At 44.4% G+C, this 13,435-nt stretch overlaps 1 protein-coding gene across 2 annotated transcripts in view; it reads left to right on the top strand.

Moving 5' to 3' along the window:
* JAZF1 (JAZF zinc finger 1) overlaps positions 1 to 13,435 on the top strand; it is a 320,632-nt gene that overhangs the window by 260,239 nt on the left and 46,958 nt on the right. For both annotated transcript variants that reach the window (XM_026508404.4, XM_044387292.3), the window contains exon 3: positions 13,168 to 13,364. In XM_026508404.4, coding sequence (XP_026364189.1) covers positions 13,168 to 13,364 — 197 coding nt within the window. The remainder of the gene's footprint in view (positions 1 to 13,167; positions 13,365 to 13,435) is intronic.

Raw genomic sequence — 13,435 nt, 5'->3', positions numbered from 1 at the left:
TGTTCCCAAACAGTGCTAATCTACTGACTGCTACTCTGTATATACGTGAGGCCCAGGTATGCGAAAATAAATTCCGGTGAGCAGTTGGCCTTACAATTGTATTCCTGAATACGTGCAATTATCTGTGTGCCTTACGTGCCTGCTTTACTTTGGAGACTTGGAGGCAGCTCTGGTCTTGGACATAGCTTTCTTTCTGAAATCCTTTTTTTCAAGTTTTATTTATTTAAGTCATTTCCACACCCATCGTGGCGCTCAGACTCACCACCCTGAGATCAAGAGTCACGTGCTCTTCTGACTGAGCCAGCCAGGCGCCCCTCGCTCAGATATGCTTATCGTCCGCCGTCTTTGCTCCCCAGTTCTCTGAGAATGGATACAGTGTAGTCCGAATGAATTAGGATATGCCTAGACTGGGGATGTTAGTAGAAATACCGGCGGTTAGAGGGGATGATACGTAAACCAGAGATGGCGCACACCGTCCTTTTATACGCTAACCTGAATCAGTGCGCAGTGGCCGCGGCAGGCCTGCTCGTGGAGAAGCCGGGGTGGAACGCAAAAGCAGCGCAGGCAAGCAGGCGCTCTGGTCAGTGCGTGATGCCCTTGTGGGCAGAGTGGGTTCGGAACGGCACCGGAGAAATGATACATGCCATCCCTGACATACACAAATCCTGCCTGTTGGAGATCTCCTCTGACACTGAGAGTCCTCGACAATCTCCCTGACGTCTCCTCCCCTTTCTCAGCCTGGCGTTTCACTAACCAGAGCCCTCTAGTGCGCCCCATCCCCTGGTGCTGGTGTCACTGGTCCTTCTGGTCAGCTGTCACTTGGTTAGCTCACCTAAGTAGAAGGTCATGGCAGCATCGGAGAAGGACTTCTCTTTAGGAATGGAGACTTTTGATCCTAGGCTTAACGTATCTATCTAAGCCCATCTATGGACTGCAACCCCTTCCCCCGCCCCCTCACGCAAGATGTCCTCTTATGTAGGGATTATCCAGTCAAATGAGCGTAAGATTTAGGAACAGTTTCTCATAGTTCCTGGGGGAGAGTCAGGTGCATAGAGCTTAACACCCATAGAAATACCAAGACTCTGAGCGGCCTCCTGATGCATGTTGAGTATTATGTTGGGCAACTGCTTTCCGTGCATTTATCTAATGAGATCTTGACAGTAACCTGGATGCGGTAGGTGTTTAGTTATCTCTGTTTTAGGAGTTAGGATCCCAAGGCTAGAGAGGGTAAGTACCTTGCTCAAGTTCGAATACCTAGCAAATCAGATTAGGAGTTTGCCTCCAGAGCCTAGACTTTCAACCACTAGGCTGTGTGCACAGCCATTAGTGATATTGGAACTAACACTCCAGAGACCCTATATCCAGTTTTTTCTTTAGTTTTTAAACCTCTCCCTACTTATGGGGAGAGTTACGTATCATCTCATTAGCAGTTTACATGGAAACCTCAAATAACTCATTTAATTTACTACCAGAGGAGGCAAAACAAAAAAACTCAAGCTATTTGTAGTTTTGTAACACGAAAACCTCATAAAATGCAACTTCTTTGTTTTGTTCATTGGTTTTGACACAGATGTCAAATTAGCAATGAAAACCATATGTAAGAAACAGCCATAGTTATTCCCAATTCGATGAAAGTGGAAAAGGAATGGAAAGGGTGATGGAGAGATGCTGCCAAAAGAGGGACATTCCAGTTGGCCTCCAAACCAAAGATTTGTGCATGTAGTTTTCAGAAGTGGTTTTTATTCTTGGCATTGATGATGAAAAAGACCATGGTTGACTCTATTCAGGCTAAAGTAAATCAAAATTAATTGCTTCACTGATAATTTATGCTGACCTGTGGCTTAAAATAGTGGTTGCTGGAACCAGAACCAGAGCTCTCATTAAGATAGATTGACTTTATTACTCCTCGGTTGTTAAGAAATCCCCAATATTTATTGGGAATATACAGAGTAACGGTATGCAGGAATGGGATTTTGTGCATTATTGCAGTTACACGGCTTCAGTACATGAATTTCATTTGAGTGCTAAAATTCCAGAAGAGATTACTGGCTTAAAAAAAAAAAAGTTGTAGTGATTTCTAAGTACTATTCACAGAACAGCTGCTAGTCTTTGAATGATGCCGTTCATGAGGATGTTTCCACTGGTGTATACTCTCCAAGCTTCCAAGGACGTGCAGGACCAGGGAGCCCCCAGCACCCCACAGCCAAGCCCCCCCTGTGTGCCCTGCCGTAGGAGGAGACTCAGCTCTTTCCACCTTGCTTCCAGCCCTTAGAGCTCCCAGCTCCCTGGGTTTGGGTACGCTCATATTTGGCTGCTTTCATTTCGTTCAGCATATTGCAAATGATTCCTCCCACACGTAGGAGTTTCATTTGGTCTGCATTCCTTGAAACAGAATTTTTAGCAATGGCAGTGGTGACAGTAAAGGGAGATATCATTAATATCATGTATCTAGAGAATAATTATAAACAATATATTATAAACAATACAATGTACAGATGATATAATTATAAAATAATGATAAAATTACATTTAATGTAGCTTCTCTGCATCTCAAAAAATTTTTTAAGATTTTATTTGTTTGTCAGAGAGAGGGCACAAGCAGAGAGAATGGCAGGCAGAGGGAGAGGCAGACTCCCCGCTGAGCAAGGAGCCCAATGTGGGAGTTGATCCCAGGACCCTGGGATCATGACCTGAGCTGAACACAGGTGCTCAACTGACTAAGCCCCCCAGGCATCCCTGAATCTCAAAAAAAAAAAAATTTTTTTTTCCTAAGATTTTATTTATTTATTTGACACAGGAAGCTAGCGAGAGAGAGAGGGCACAAGCAGGGGGAGCAGCAGACAGAGGGAGAGGAAAGAACAGGCTCCCTTCGGAGCAAGGAGCCCGATTGGGGGCTTGATCCCACAACTCTGGGATTGTGACCTGAGCCGAAGACAGACACTTAACTGACTGAGCCACCCAGGCACCCCTCAGAAATTAAGTAAAATTTTTCCTGTGTTTATTATTATCACAATCGTAGAATAAAGAACAATCTTTCTCAAGAAAGGATTATTTTATTCAAGATTATGTTCTCCTATTTTATGTTAAAATGGCTTTTTCTTTTCAACGAGAGGCTGGTGTTGGTAGGTAGACAAAGCAATATAAAAATTGGCAGTTGGCAATATAAAAATTGGCAAACCAATGTTAGTTATTAAATAAATATTTTTAAAAGACTGAGAATATCCAGGCTAGATGCCATAGAAAATGTAAATTAACTGTAGCTGCCTTAAGAAAAAAAAAAGAAGAAAGGAAATATGATTGTTAAGATTTGTTTTTATATTTATAATAAGTAATCTCTACACCCAATGTGGGGCTGAAACTCACAACCCTGAGATCAAGAGTCTCGTGCTTTTCCAACTGAGCCAGCCAGGTGCCCTGAGAATGGATATTTTTAAAATCACCTCTTGGCTTTTTGGGTTTTTTCCTCTTACTCCCCTCTCTTTTTCCTTCTTGCTGTCCCCAAAAATAAAGTAAAAATTTTTAAGAAAAAATGAGCTACAAAATCTGATAGGAAATTGACTTGCCCTCAATGTTAATTTATTTTGTACAAATTAGACCAGAACACCTCAGAGTCCAGGAACAATAGTCTGTATGTGTCAGATATAAACTTAAAAGGGAAGAAGAGAGAGAAAAGTCTTAACGCAATAGATCTGTCAGCTTAGTTCGGTACCCAAGAACAAAGTCGGATTCATTGGCTGTGTACTTCACAAATTATGCCCACAACCCATGTAAGTATCAGATGAAAATCACATGCAAGAAAACCCTCACAAGTTAAGTGCCACACTGATCTGGTCAGATGGTGTGGCTTTTTTCCTGGTGCTGCTTTTAGTTTTATTATTTAGCATTAAATTTTTAATAGCATCTTAAAAGAGGCTCAGAGTTTTGGTGACATTGCAAAAATTTTTATGAAGCTTCAAAATCCACCCCATTGGCCTCAGATTGTGAGGTCAAAAATAGCTCTGGGATGAGAAGTTGAAACCTATGCTTATTTGAAACATGATTAGAAACCTTCTGAAATTAGCATGACTCAGGGCCTAAACTTTGTCTAGTTTTGTCTACTGAGAAGAACAACATTTATTAAGTTCCCAGTGATCACCAGGAAAGGCCCCTCTGTTAATAAAGGGGCATGGACAACAATTACTCCGTTTGTTGCTTACAGGTTATGTTTCACTGGCCAGCTGTTCTAACCAAATACTCCTTCAGCTGCACTGCGGCTTTAAGTTGCTGCTAAAATATGAAGACCTGCCTCATGAGTTTATTAGCAGATGTGTCTTCTGAAAGCCATCATTGCATGGCCACCTAAAGCAGCAGTCAGATCTTCTGACGTGCGGGCCACACGTGATTGCATGTCGAAACATACCCATTATTCTCATGGTCATTTCCCACGGTCTGTATTCGAATGTCCTGTGGGTGGTTTACTTCCTTACTGGCTTTCTGTCCATCTTTGTCCTGGATTGCATGTGGTCGTAGTCAGACAAAAGAAAAATCAGTAATGGACAGTTTGGACTCTCCCCTGGAAAGATCGATTGTGTCCTTGTCAAGTCAGAAATCCCGTTGTCTGGAGCCTAGAGTTACCAGATTTGGGAGTGCTTGGAACCTCATGGTCTTCCTGCCAGCTCCCTGCAGCTTTCCTCAAAGGCTTTCTGGGCTTCACAGTTTTGCTTCCACTGAAAAATGACAGTGCCCAAAGGGCCACTGAAAAAGCAGAACAAAGCTTTGGACTTCCAGTGAAGCAGCTGGATGCGGCACTTTGTACAGGGGTCCGGTTGTGGACCACTGCGAGCCCTGTGCGACTTTATGAGTCTCCCAGGGCGAGGGCAGGTTTAAATTTCCATCTTTCTCTCGGCTGGCTGTGCGGACGGTCCCCTGTTGTTCGTCCTGCCAGAAGGGCCTTCTAGGGTTTGGTTCTACTCAGAGAAGTAAAGAAGAGAAAGTGGGGGGGTTTACAGATAGCACCTTTTCCCCCCAGCATGTTGTCCCTCAGTAGAGGAACCTTCTGTTTGTATTGTAGCTTCTCAAGTGTTCCTGTGATGGCAGCACTCGGGTAATAAATGTGTGCAGAATCAGGGCGGCTCTTAGCCTTCAGAGTCAGAATTAATGATAGCAAGCGCTTATCCTATTATTCCGTAATTCAGCTCAGAAATAACCAATTGCTGACCTAAGTGTCAGAGATGAAAGATTTGTGAATTAGGATTTCCAGAACAAATCTCGCTCGTATCCATCATGTACCAGGAACCTGACATTTATTAAGGTCAAAGTGCCAGGCCCTGTCCCAAGTGCTTTACATGTATTAACTCAGTCTTCACAACTCTGTAGGACAGGGCCTGTTACTAACATGTCACTCTTCACGGAGAGAGAACTTGAGGCACAGAGAGGTAACTGGCCCAAGGTCACACAGCTGGAGAGCATAGGGCAGAGATTACAATCTAAGTGGTCCCCCCCCCACCCCCCCGCCAAAGCCCACCACCCTCTTAACTGCTACGCTAATATTTTCAAACTCAGGCTCTCACCCGTTAGTAGGTCAGGAAATCAGTGAGCAGGATATTTTGTTAAAATGAAATAGAATAGAAAGATATCAGAGTATATCACATGTAGGAAGGATTGTTTCACGAAATTTTTGTTTCAGACAAATTACATAAAAATTCTTCGCGTCCGGATGTTTTATCATTTTTCTGATTTCAGAAATTTTCATACTTTTTCTGATTTCAGGAAGGTAATATGGTGCAAATGCTGCCTATTACATTAGGCTCCCCGCAGGGTCTGGGGCAGGCCCTGGAATCAACCGCATTAATATTTGTACAGTGAGGCATGTGAATATTCACACTAAACACAATAAATAGTGTAAGTAGCCTTTAAGCAGTTCGATTCAGTGTTTGTCTCCCAATGAATTTTGCTGCCAAACTTATAAAAAAGTTTTCCAGTTTTCGGAGCTTTGGATATTTCAAAATTGCCATTGCAGACCTAATTATACATATGCGTACAGGCTCCCAGTATGACATACGCTTCTTACAACGGTTGAGGTTTAAAAAATAAATAAAACGTTTGGAAAACACCACACGATGCTCTTGCTGAAATCACTGACTGTTGGAGCTGGGAAGGAACTTAGGGGAGATATATTACATCTATCCATAAAACCAAAATGCTTCAGTTTTAACAAGTAGACAAACCAAGGCCAGAACGGAGGGCCTTGGGACTTCCGGAGGCCACCCGCTTCTTTTCCCCAGAACAGCCTCCCGACGTACAGCTAAGGCCTCTGGACCACACGCCCTCTCCAGAGCCTTATAATAACAACCGAACCGCACCATGCATCTCGTAGTTTGGATTCTTTTCAAGTTTTTCCGAGAGAGACCCAAGTTTCGAGTGGTCACTTCCATGCCTGGGTTCTCCAGAGCCAGGGAAAGCCATGTGGTTTTTTCCCCAGCAGGACACTTAGGCTCAGGTGTTTGGCCATAGATTCGGTGGCAGTGGGGTTTCTGCCCAGGTTCCAGTGAAATCTGTAAATTTCCTGAGTTTGTGGTTGAAACTGGTCTCCCTGGACCAGCAGTTTGACATTTTCCCCCTGCGGTGTTATATTCATGTTTCCACATTTAACATGTCAGACTGAATGAACATTGTGGTCTAAGGATTTAAAAGATTTATAATGGAGTCTTGAAAATTTACTTAAGGAATATGTACTTCCCCAAGCAATAACAAATATTACTACAAATGACCATATTAAATGGAAGTAACGTGGGCATTTCTGATTTGTAGGAAAGTTAAAATTAATCGTATGGCAGTTTCAGTTTCAAAAGGAAAACATGGGTTTGCCTGACCGCAGATTTCCAGGCTGTTAGTCAACAGTGAGTGAACTCTCAGGTGACTCTTTTTTTTTTCCTTAAGAAATACTCAGTTTTCTCTATGTGTAGAAAGGCAATACTTGAAGGAAAATACTCTGGAAAATCAACCATACTTGTATCTGGAAACCTCATAACTTCTGGTAATATTTTTTCTTTCATAAACTGGCGAGTCTATAGACTGTCACTTTACTCTTTAAACGGCACGTGTAAATATGTACACTCGGGTGTGTGTGTGTATGTGTACGTATAGTCCATGATTTGAAAAAATGTTTTTAAACATAAGCCACAAACCCATAAAAATGTTTACGTAAGTATATTTCAATGCGATGTATTTTTATAATTTTTAGAAGGAAAGGAAGACTTTCTTATATATTCTTTATCCCTTCCCTGATTGGTTCCACTAGTGAGTAGGCAAGGAGTCTGGTTCAAATGCTCTTTTCTATGTTTAAAAACAACAACAACAATAATAACAACTACAAGGTGTTCTGATAAATGTTGAATAACTGACTTTTGGAGAGAAAAACCCTGATTGGTAATATTTGCCAATTTCCATGGTGTAAATACTCCCGCTGCAGACAGCTTCAAGCTACCAACGTGATGTCATTGAACAGAGCTGGGAAGAGCTGTATAGTAGCACATCCTTACATGATAATTACAGCAAACAGCATATTAATGTGAATAGCCCCCAAAACACATAAATAATAGTAAAATGGAAAAAATAATTAAGAATTGATAAGCATTGCATATTACCTTTTTAAAAATTAACCGGTTTAATTATAAATTCACATAATTTAGTTTTTAATAATGGGTATGTTTGACAACTGGCTCACAAGGATCCCTGAAAATGTGATGACCAGCTCTCACAAGCCAGTACAAACCCACAGTAGCAACTAGTCTAAGATCAGAACAGTTCCTGTTGCAAAGCAGAAAAAATTTGGGGAGGCGGACACAGCTAGGCTTCTCCATGTCACAGCCCCGTGAGGCGACAACGCCAGGGCTCCCCAGGAGTCAAGCAGCCCCACACAGCAGAGCTTGGCCAACATGAAGAGATTGAGGCCTCCTGTCTCCCAACCACCCCACTTCCAGCATATAAAGCCCCAGAGGGATTCCCTCTACGTTTCCTCAAGCCCTAAGCTCGGGTTCCTTACGCCTTTTCAACTTTGAAGTCCTTAAGCAGGACTCTGAAGCAAAAGCAAGAAGGCTCCGAGTTCTTTGACACGCCCACGGCAGCCTGGCAGAGTTGGGAGCATTGGATTTCAGCCCCGAGGCTGAAATTTTCTCCCGCCAGCTCTGTCCCTCGCCAGCAAAGTGACCTTGCACGGGCCACTCCGCCTCAGTTCCCAGTTAATGTGAAAAATGAGAGGGTTAGACTAGGTGATTTGTCTTACCTGGGTTTCTTCCAGCTCTGAAGCGCCCCATGTTGGCTGTATTACTGAGGACTTCACAAAAGATGACCCATCGTATGAAAACCCATCAAGAAAAACTCAGACCACAGGGCGATGTGGCTGCCCAAGCCTGAATTCCCTCTCAGCCATGGGAATACAGGGGAACATTTCTTTTTTTTTTTTTTTTTTTTATTTTTATTTTATTTATTTATTCGACAGAGATAGAGACAGCCAGCGAGAGAGGGAACACAAGCAGGGGGAGTGGGAGAGGAAGAAGCAGGCTCATAGCGGAGGAGCCTGATGTGGGGCTCGATCCCATAACGCCGGAATCACGCCCTGAGCCGAAGGCAGACGCTTAACCGCTGTGCCACCCAGGCGCCCCTGGGGGGGAACATTTCTAATAGGGGCAATGGAAAGATCAGGGCTGTGGTCCTTCAAAGATGTGTCACAGTGCGGAGAGGGAGATTTGCCTGGCTTTCTGGTCAAAGCCAAGCTACTCGAGTCTCCCGCTCCTGGCTGCACTCAAGACCTTCTTCCGCCGCATAGGTTCTTTATAAACTTGTCTCCCCGAGGGATGCCTTGCCATTGGGAATCTGCCCATCTTCTGACAAAGAGCTATCTATATTGGTGGCACATTGCTTTAAAACTTTGCGGTTTAGTAGGTCTCAAAAAATAGGTAAAGTCATAGTTGATAAGTGAAAGAGGAAGCGGAGCTGGGCAGTATTGCCAATGAGAAGCTGATGAATTGTAACCCCTGCTCCCGAGGCGTGTACCCCTGTGCGTGCGTGCATGTGTGTGCGCATGGTATGTTGTCCCCGAGACTAAATCGTGCAGCTGTGTGTGTTGGTATGGCAGGGTTGCCGTGATTTACGAGTCGAGCTGCGAGCAAGTTCACAACCGGCAATCCAAGAGAGGAGGAGGGAGGGTGGAGGGAGAGGAAGGTTGGCAGAAGTGCTTTATGAGTTTCATGTTTAATGCTTTTAACATGATGTCTCGTTCTCACTTCTAGAAAGCACTTAGCAGATATAAGCCAAAAATAGATGGCTGTCCATAGCTGACCAAACTCCTGTCGGGGTGAAGGTGGGGGATGTGTGGGCACGTGGTTGTGGTTTTTTTTATGGTTGTTGTTTTATATCTGAGCTGTAGGAGAGTATTTTACAGTAAAAGGCACGAGCTATTGCTACTGTTTCACTGGGGTGAGAGAAGACACAGACAAGCCTGCCCCCCCCACCCCACGCCTGTCTCCCTCCTCTCCTACCTCCCTCTTTTGACAAGAGTTTCCGTCTGACACTGTGTATGCACCCTCTGGGCTGATTCCCAGTTGGCCAAGCCACATTCTATAGATGAGGCACGAGCCAGCAGCTTTCAGAGCTATGAACAAATAGTGCGTCCCCAAGGAACTTGGAGTTAAGTAGGGTAGACAGGATATATAGATAAAATCATATTATAAAGTTTTATATAATGATAACAGCTTCCATGTTTTGAGCCACTTCCTGTATGACAGGCACTACTACCTCATTTAATCCTTACAACCATCCTCTGAAGTCAGCACTATCCTGTCCATCAGTGAGTGGTTTTCTTCGATCGTTAACATTCAGACTCACAAGATGACCGGAAGCCATGGTGGGCACTGGGTCTCATCAGAGGAATAGTAGGGAGAGCCACAGCTTGCCAGCAGGACAGCGTCAGGCCTTCTGCCAAGTCCTCACTTGTGCAAGGTAGACAAGATGCCTCACAGGCAAAGGTGGGAGCTGCCCCAGTAGACGAGGAGTCAGAGGTCCTGTAACACTCCATAGGCACACTCCTTGGTTCCCCGCTGGGACGTGCCTGGGTGCAAGATCGCCACACTCAGGAAGCCCAGGCTCTCCCTTCCTATTCGGTGTATATAAATGGTTTCTCACTCTTCCCAGTCCAGAAGCGATTTGCCAGTCAGGGGTCAGTGTGATCTTCGGGAGTGCTGTTAGCCTAGCTGCCGTACCATCTTAGCAGATTACCTGAGCTTCACCAAAGATCAGTTCTCTAGCAGAAAAGGAAAAGATGTATGTAGACACTTTGCCTGAAGTCATTAGTCCCATTTTACGGAGAATAAAGCTGAGGTTTAGAGAGGTTTATCAAACTTGCCTCAAGTCACATAGTAAGTAACACAAGCTGGGCTGGAGCCCCGGTCTGCCTGGCTCCAAGCCCCGTACTCTTCACTAAGGTGCAAGATGCACATTTTACGTTCTACTCCATAGAGTATCTGCTTTCTTTTACCATTTAAAAAACTGACTTGAGGGACATCTGGCTGGCTCAATCGATAGAGCATGCAACTTCTGATCTCAGGGTTGTGAGTTCAAGCCTCACATTGGGCTTAGAGCTTACTTTCAAAACAAAACAAAACAAAACAAAAAACTGACTTGAATTACCTACATCGAGAACCATTGGTCTTTCTGGAAGAAGCAATATGTCCTGTGGTTTTGCCCACTCCCCACATACCATGTACCCCAATTGGAGAAGCTTGGCACTGTGCTAGTTAGTAATTCTACTTAGAATAATAGAAGAAATCACTAGTTCTTTGCTTTTCTCTGAGAGTCCGTATTTTGAGTAGAAGTTTATGGGGGAGAGGGGAGGCAGTCTTAAGAACAGTAGAGCCAACTTTGCGTCTGAAAGTAAATGAGGACCTGGCTCCAGGTGCAAACAGTTGTCCTGTGGCATCGTTCCTTTCTTTTTATTTTTTATTTTTGTTTTTTTTTAAAATGTTTTTTTATTCTATTATGTTAGTCACCATACAGTACATCCCTGGTTTCTGATGTAAAGTTCGATGATTCATTAGTTGCATATAACACCCAGTGCACCATGCAATACATGCCCTCCTTACTACCCATCACCGGTCTATCCCATTCCCCCACCCCCCTCCCCTCTGAAGCCCTCAGTTTGTTTCTCAGAGTCCATAGTCTCTCATGTTTCATTCCCCCTTCTGATTACCCCCCCTTTCTTTATCCCTTTCTTCCCCTACCGATCTTCCTAGTTCTTATGTTCCATAGAAGAGAGAAACCATATGATAATTGTCTTTCTCTGCTTGACTTATTTCACTTAGCATTATCTCCTCCAGTGCCGTCCATGTTGCAGCAAATGTTGCTTTGCCATCTTGTAGCACAAAACCCAAGAGCTCAAGGCAGAGCATGTGGCTTTATTATCATTCAGTTCTTCATAAAAATCTGGTTTGTTATATATCTAGATTATATTCAGAAGCCATTCAAGAAATGTGCCATCCATGTTCCAAGTATAAAAGTAGACATTTTAAGACACTATAACAATACTGTAATATTGTTTCATTGGGAATTTGATTGGCTAAACTTTTTACCAGGCATTGGAACAATCTGTTGACTTCTAAAACTTCCTAGCATAGTGAAGACAAATACTAAGAAAAAAATTTTTTTTAAAGATTTTATTTATTTATTCGACAGAGATAGAGACAGCCAGCGAGAGAGGGAACACAGGCAGGGGGAGTGGGAGAGGAAGAAGCAGGCTCATAGCGGAGGAGCCTGTTGTGGGGCTCGATCCCATAACGCCGGGATCACGCCCTGAGCCGAAGGCAGACGCTTAACTGCTGTGCCACCCAGGCGCCCCAATACTAAGAAATTTTTTAGACAGAATGTGAAATGTGTTGGGTCGTTAATACCACGTTTAAGTACAAGGGAATTAATTAATGATGAATTGTATTCAAATGGCACGTAATGATGGGGGCCTGGGTACAGGGAGGACTGGAGGGCCATGGCTAAGAGGACACGGCAGTGGGCATGGGCACCTGTTTCATTCCCTAAATGCTTTCATGCCCTCTGTTCACTAGGCTTTCTGCCGTAGTTTTCAGAAATGCAGCTGACAAAGCCTGCCTGCCAATAATACAAAAAAAAAAGGGCCGGCACCTGGCTGGCTCAGTCAGTAGAACACGTGACTCTTGATCTCAGGGTTGTGAGTTCAAGCCCCTCATTGGGCGCAGAACCTACTTAAAAAATTGAATGATGTCCGAAAAGAAGTTTGTTCTTTAGGTGAGAGACATCATGCCATAGATTGTTTTAAATCTTGTATTACATGAATTTATGAAATGTTATGCAGTGAGAAAAGAACAGTTTGAATGTTACTAACATAAGAGAAGTGTGGAAGGGATAACTTTGCAGTTTCCTAAGTGAAATGATCAGGAAAGGTCACCCTTCCCTGTGTGGGTAATAAAATCACAACAACACGGGTCTTCAGCAGTCCTCCTCCTCCTTGTACTGCTCTCTTTCCTTCTTGAATCTGCTTGGGCGGATTTACTCATTCTGTAAATGTTTACAGAGATGGGCTCGGCAGTGTGCTAGCCGCAATTACGGGGACTTGTGTCCTTTCCTTTCAGCTAACGGTGAGGGAGACAAGACCTTCAGTCTGCCAAGAAAATTTTTAAAAATCCAAATAGATGAGGATCTGGAGTGGAATCCGTTTTCAGGAGGCCGCATACGTTAAGCGGCAGTGAAGCAGTAGGGACAGTGAATCCTACCCACCCACAGATGAAGGGGGCCCTGTCCACCTGGGAGTGCTGGGGAACTTTGAGAACGTGTGGGCTTTCTATGAGTTGAAAGAAGAGAGGCCCTTCCAAGAGAGAGGAAGTCTTCTAACCGAAGGCACTGCAGCGGGTGTAGACAGAGTCTGTGTGTACAAGTTTCCCACAAGCAGGGTTCGCCTCAGGAAGAAATGGGGCTTACCCGTGAGGACCCTGAAGACAGTGAGCTAGAAGATCATTTCATCCCATAGCAAAAGGGAACCTTTGTGAGTCTCTGAGATTGTGAACAAGCCCCTTTCCCAGGGTGGGGCATGTGTCAAGTCGGGGGAGCTGTCATCCTTCCTCATGCTCCAGGGACGGCCGGGTTACTCACCTTCTGTTGTTGCTTCAGATTCATGACGGATGCTGCCCGCCGAGAGCAGGAGTCCCTAAAGAAGAAGATTCAGCCGAAGCTCTCGCTGACCTTGTCCAGCTCAGTGTCTCGAGGGAATGTGTCCACTCCGCCACGCCACAGCAGCGGAAGCCTTACTCCTCCCGTGACCCCGCCCATCACCCCCTCCTCTTCATTCCGCAGCAGCACTCCCACGGGTGAGTGGCTGGGCCCTACCCTGGGTGGAAGGGATAGCTGTTGGGGAACAGCGTGCGCGTGAGTGGGATGT

The sequence above is a fragment of the Ursus arctos genome, unplaced genomic scaffold (genome assembly GCF_023065955.2).
Source record: "Ursus arctos isolate Adak ecotype North America unplaced genomic scaffold, UrsArc2.0 scaffold_3, whole genome shotgun sequence".
In the NCBI taxonomy this organism is placed as follows: domain Eukaryota; kingdom Metazoa; phylum Chordata; class Mammalia; order Carnivora; family Ursidae; genus Ursus; species Ursus arctos.
Note: the sequence above shows the minus strand (reverse complement) of the source record. Positions and strands in the feature narration are given on the sequence as shown.